Source organism: Numenius arquata, chromosome 2 (assembly GCF_964106895.1).
Source record: "Numenius arquata chromosome 2, bNumArq3.hap1.1, whole genome shotgun sequence".
Taxonomy (NCBI): Eukaryota; Metazoa; Chordata; class Aves; order Charadriiformes; family Scolopacidae; genus Numenius; species Numenius arquata.
The window spans coordinates 117,297,032-117,302,459 of NC_133577.1; the positions used below are offsets into that span (position 1 = coordinate 117,297,032).

The 5,428-nt window shown below is 40.0% G+C and overlaps 1 protein-coding gene across 1 annotated transcript; it reads left to right on the forward strand.

The window, feature by feature from the left end:
• The first annotated feature begins 306 nt into the window (after positions 1 to 306).
• On the forward strand, positions 307 to 4,704 carry SYPL1 (synaptophysin like 1). Its single transcript, XM_074168924.1, has 5 exons — positions 307 to 375; positions 1,167 to 1,285; positions 2,458 to 2,662; positions 3,498 to 3,686; positions 4,573 to 4,704. The coding sequence occupies exons 1-5, from the start codon at positions 307 to 309 to the stop codon at positions 4,702 to 4,704; spliced, it is 714 nt and encodes a 237-aa protein (XP_074025025.1).
• The last annotated feature ends 724 nt before the right edge of the window (positions 4,705 to 5,428 follow it).

Sequence of the window (5,428 nt, forward strand, 5' to 3'; positions counted from 1 at the left end):
CCCACCCTGTCTCCATGACCAAAATGAGATCATAGCACACACAGGGCTAATACCTCCTGTTCCCCGTGCTGCATGTGTTACCATACAGGCACTCACTCGTGCTGACTTCCCAGAAAAGGTATCAGAGCTCCTTAAGGTAACTGTGGGTGGGACCAGCCCCAGAAGGAGGTGGCAGGGGTGGGACCAGCGCCAGGGTGAGGTGAGCGGGTGTGGCAGGGAGGAGCACAGGGCTGGCCCTATAAGGAGGTGCCCGTGTGATGGTGTGGGTCCTTGTGGTCCCTGCTGGTTCTTCTGGTGTCTCCCAGCATGGCTGGCTTACAGGTGGACTTTGGATTGCTCCTGGAGCCCCTGGGCTTCATTAAGGTCCTTGAGTGGGTGAGTGGGGCTGGGGAGGCACAGGGGGAAGCCTTATTCTCTTTGTGGGGCTGTTTCTTCTCCTTTCCCAGGCCTGAATTTGCTACTGTCTCCTAGCTGGGCAGGCCTGAAGAGGCGTGTGCTGATGGGCTGCCCGCTCCCTGGCTCATGCGGTGGATGAATGTTCAACACAAGGATGGATATGGTGGTAGATGTTCAACATAAGGCTGCTCCTCAGCCAGATCCTCCAGCTGGGAGGGAAGAAAACAGTTCTACAGATACACACAAAGTCTGTGTGTTAATTACAAGTTTGTCATGGCAACTTGTGCTGCTGTGTGTTGTGCCTTCTGATTATAGGGCGGTTAGGGTTTTACCAGTGAACAAAGGGAAAACAAGAGCTACTTAAAGAGTCAAGCTGATGTGCAATACTCTGAGCATGTACCTTCTAGCTACTCTAATCTATAGTTGTGGGTGTCTGAGGCTCCTAAAAAGACTTCCCTTACCAACTGCAAGTGGAGGTACTCTGCTGGCTTTTAGCTTTAAAAAAAAAAAAGGCAAGACAAAAAACTTCTGCTGTAGAGCTAAGAAAAATATAAACAAAAAGAACTTTCAAATGGACTTTTGTTAGTGGTGTTGCTTGTATTTTTGGATTATAAAACCTCAACATTTTTATTACTACTTGACATATTTTCATATTTTACCATTGCTAACTTTGTCCCTATTTCTTGCCTTCATTAACTGTTTCAGCTAAACGCTATTTCCTTTGAGCTCTAGTGGTTTGCACTAATATGTCTATGTATCATTTCCTATAGATTTTTTCCATCTTTGCTTTTGTCACATGTGGAGGCTATCAAGGTGAAACTACCCTTCTAGTTTCCTGCAAAGGTGCAGTAAACAAAACAGTTACAGCTGCTTTTGCTTATCCATTCAGGTGAGTATTAGTTCTTCACTTGTCACTTATACACTAATTATTTATATTCACTTTTTTCCCCATCTGTCTCCCTGTGAATATGTACTCACTGTATATATCTGAATGAATGTGCAAAACCTCTGGCTTGCTGTGTACTAGCAATAAATAAATAAACATTTAGTTTAAATTGTTCAAAGCATTGTGATTGTCAGTGCCTTATAGAAAGAAGTATGTAGAAAGAGCAATAAGCTGTATTACTGCTTTGTATCACTCTACCTTCAGCTCTATTCTAACAGTGTATGAATGCTACAGAAGGTAAGTAATAAGCAAAAAAATACAAATAACTTTAGCAGCTTATTTCTTCATCAATTTGTAGCTGCTTTGGAGGCCTAGATATGGCATATGTAAAATGAACTTTTTTTTTTTTAAAGACTGAATGGGAAACACTTTTCAGTTTATTCCACTATGGTCTTGGTGAGGGTTTCGAGTGCATAAAAATGAATCACTCCAGTGTCCTTGTAGTGCTCTTATAGAGATAAGCTCCTTCCCGGAGCACGAGGAGGAAGGCTTCTTCTTTGTTCTCACAGCCATGCAATTACAAGAAGCGGGGAGTTAGTGTTCCATATGTCTTCAGTAAGCATAGCTGTAAGTATAGAAAAGAGGCCAGCTAGTAAAAACTACTAGAGAAGTATAGGATTTGGTCACAAACCCCAGCATTGTAACCATACCTGAAGGGGAGAGTGGGAATCTGAGATGATTCTGTGCTGGTCACTGAGTGGTCGCTGCTAGGCACACAGGTTTTACTGACCTTCCTGCACTTGTATTTTCTCATAGCCGTAATGTAACTCTGTGCCTTTTAAATCCTGGTCCCATTGCGTAACTGCCAGTCTCTAAAATAATGTTCTTAAGAAACCCTGTTTTGGAAGTAGGTTTTCTACAGTTGCTCTAAAGATAAGGTTAAGATTTTTCTCCTGAAGTAGCTATTGCATACCTCAAGGTAGGATGGGGAACAATCTTCAGATATCATGACAAACCTTTATGTTGTATAACTGATATATTATGCAAATATAAATTGTATTTTAGAGTAAACTTACACAACCAGAATGCTGAAGCACTGGTATTATGAAGCATGACTGTATGAAGTTTCCACTGCATAGCAAACTCTAACTACATGAAGGATATAATATTTGCAGATTGAATACTGTTGCATTTAGTGCACCAGACCCAAAACGCTGTGGTGGTACTTGGAGTGACGTCTACCTCGTGGGCAACTTCTCCTCTTCTGCACAGTTTTTTGTTGCGCTTGCAGTGTTGGTATTCCTCTACTGCATTGCTGCCCTGGTGGTATATATTGCATATAAGCATGCGTATCAGCAAAATGGCAAGTTTCCACTAACTGTAAGTAACACTAAGATATTTTAATGTTTTGCCTTTGAAACCACAAAGAGACGAGAAATACAGACAAGAATATCTGAACAACTTATGAATATTTAGTAGTTCTAAAACTTAGATGGGGCACGTACACAAGTATCTCAAACTAATCACTACGGCACTCAAACAGAAAAGGGAACCCAAAGCCCTTGAACGTCCATAGCATCATACCTTCTGCGGTTATTGAAGCAGAGTGGAATGAAGTTCCGCCTTCTCACGTGAACAGTGTCTTCACCACAACTTTGCTCTTGTATCACGATTTGAATATACAATTGTTCCATAGGTGAAACCACCTCTGTTAGTCTCTGGGAATTTTCCCTGTGTAGAGCACCTGCTGTGCATATGCAATTGGCAGAGGGAAATGATTATTTTGTGAATTTTAGTCACCTTAAATCCCAACGCCCTGATCTTCAGAATGGGCATGCTCTGAAGGCAGAAACAGACCTAGTGACCTTTCAAGCCAAACTTTAGCATATCAGCCATCCAGATTTAAATCCTCTGTCCCTTCTCCCCTGTTATCCCCACCTTACTAAACTTTGACTTAAATGTTTATAATGTAAGTGCTAGGCTTCTGATTTTTAGAAACTAATTTCTTACAAAGGATAAAATTGCTTATGCTTGATATGCAGTTTTGTAGCTGACTATCAACACAGAATATAATATTGTTAATGGCTACATTTGCTTGTGAAGATTAGCACTGATGTGGGTTTTTTGGTGCTATAATCGATACTGTCTTTGCCTTGCTGTCATGTACATTCATGCAAATTTTTTTGATCTAATATGGAGTACCTCTCTTCTGTAGGACTTGGCTATTACTGTCATAACAGCCTTTCTGTGGCTGGTCAGTACTTTTGCTTGGGCAAAGGCACTTGCTGATATCAAAATGTCCACGGGGGCCAGTGTTATTCCAGGAATTGACTCTTGCAAAGCACCAGGAACAACTTGTCGTTTTGCTTCTGTGACCAGCATGAAAACTCTGAATGTGTCTGTGGTATGTATGCCTTCTGCCATATGGGTATGATAAGTGTTAGAAAATAGCCAATGGCACCTGAGACCCCTCCTTCCACTGATTGCACGTCTTGCTTTATGGGTCATCAGTCATTCAGGTTGATTAATACTGTGGTAAAAGACTGACCAAAGTTTGTGTGGTGTTTTTTTTTCTTTAGAAGGAAACTTCTTTTTTCAAAGAAATTAAGAGAATCAACTTGTATGATGTGTCTCTTGAGCTGTTAGATGCAGCATTTCCAGACACATCTGAGTCTCTGTATTATTTTTGTCTGTAGCCAAGAGCACCTTATGGTATCTTACTGAGCCACCCAAGTGGTTTGTTGACTGGTATTAGTGAGGAGGACATGCTATGTTTCCTGCTCTGTCTTTTGATGCTGAACCTAGCTTTTTAATCAACTGTGAGCACTTTTACACCTCAAATAGATATTCCTTGTAATACAATTACGATGATATAAAGCTCATGTTTGCAGAAAGAACTCTTTACAGCGGGGCAAGTGAGGCTTATTGTATGATCTTCCTAGTGAATCCTGCTTTTCAAAAACTCTGGCTGCTATTCATTGGTCCATTAATAATTAATCATGTGCTCTGGATGTGCGTATCAGAGGTGCTGAGTGACTGAAAAGAATTTGTCTAATTCCATGCAAAGGATAGAGTAAGTTGACTATCTGATTTCCAAAGAAGTTTGTTAAAATATCTTATAATACTCTAAAGCATGTGGAAATGTCTTGCCCAAATCAAAGGGGTGCCAAAGACAGAAGTTGTTTCTGGCTTGCCTTCAAGTCATATTCTAGGTGATTGGTTTTGGTTTTTTGTTGGGTTTTTTTTTTTAAACCCAAAACTTAATCTCACCTTTTTTTCTAAACCTACAGGTGTTTGGCTTTCTTAATATGGTTTTATGGGGAGGAAATATTTGGTTTGTATATAAGGACACCAACCTACACAACCAATCAAAGAGAATTTCTCTAAGTCCAGGAATATATTCAGCTCAAAGAGGAATATAAAAACAAGGTGATACTTTGAAATGCTTCTACTTCTTATATCACACTGCCAAGAGCATGGATCCATTAGGATTTACTTCAACAATAACTGATAATACTTTGTACAAATGTCTGGCTTGTACTATAGTTTGACATAAGGTCTTGGATACTCCAATTGAAGTGTTTAACTTGAAATATATTATGCCTTTTGAAGCTGTGCAGCTTTTTATTACAGATTTTGAAGAGCAAAATGTTAAAATTATCTGGATGCTGATCCTTTCAGGTTCTTAAATTAGCCTTATAGGAGGAATGGGTGAGAAGCAACTGCATTTGGGTTATTACTGCCACTTCTTTAGTTCTAACAAGCCTTGGCTGAAAAATGAAATGTGAATGCAACTAGGGCATGTGAAAATGCAGTTCAGCTTCTTCCTGTCACTGGTACCTTGCAAAAGCCATCCAAGTAAAACCTGTAGCTCTGTCAGAGCTGCAGCCATCACATTTTGGTTTCCAGATATTCCATTCAGATTACTGTGTCAAATCTGCTGACAGGCCTCTCTGGAAGGACACTGCTTCTGTCTTTATAATGTTGTTACTATTTAATGGCTCGGGACAATCTCTGAACAAGAAGATAGCTTATAGTTTCACTGTAAACTCATTTAACAAAGATGAGAGAGTGTATACATGTGCAATATATGACTTAAACATATAAACTAAAAAAAAAGGTAAAATATGGCCTGAAACTCTTACA

Bases quoted from the DNA above. Each gene is read 5' to 3' on its own strand.
- SYPL1 (XM_074168924.1), top strand. From the start codon at position 307: ATGGCTGGCTTACAGGTGGACTTTGGATTGCTCCTGGAGCCCCTGGGC. The intron at 2,663-3,497 runs GTAAGTAACACT...TCTCTTCTGTAG, and splicing joins ATGGCAAGTTTCCACTAACT to GACTTGGCTATTACTGTCAT. The intron at 3,687-4,572 runs GTATGTATGCCT...CTAAACCTACAG, and splicing joins AAACTCTGAATGTGTCTGTG to GTGTTTGGCTTTCTTAATAT.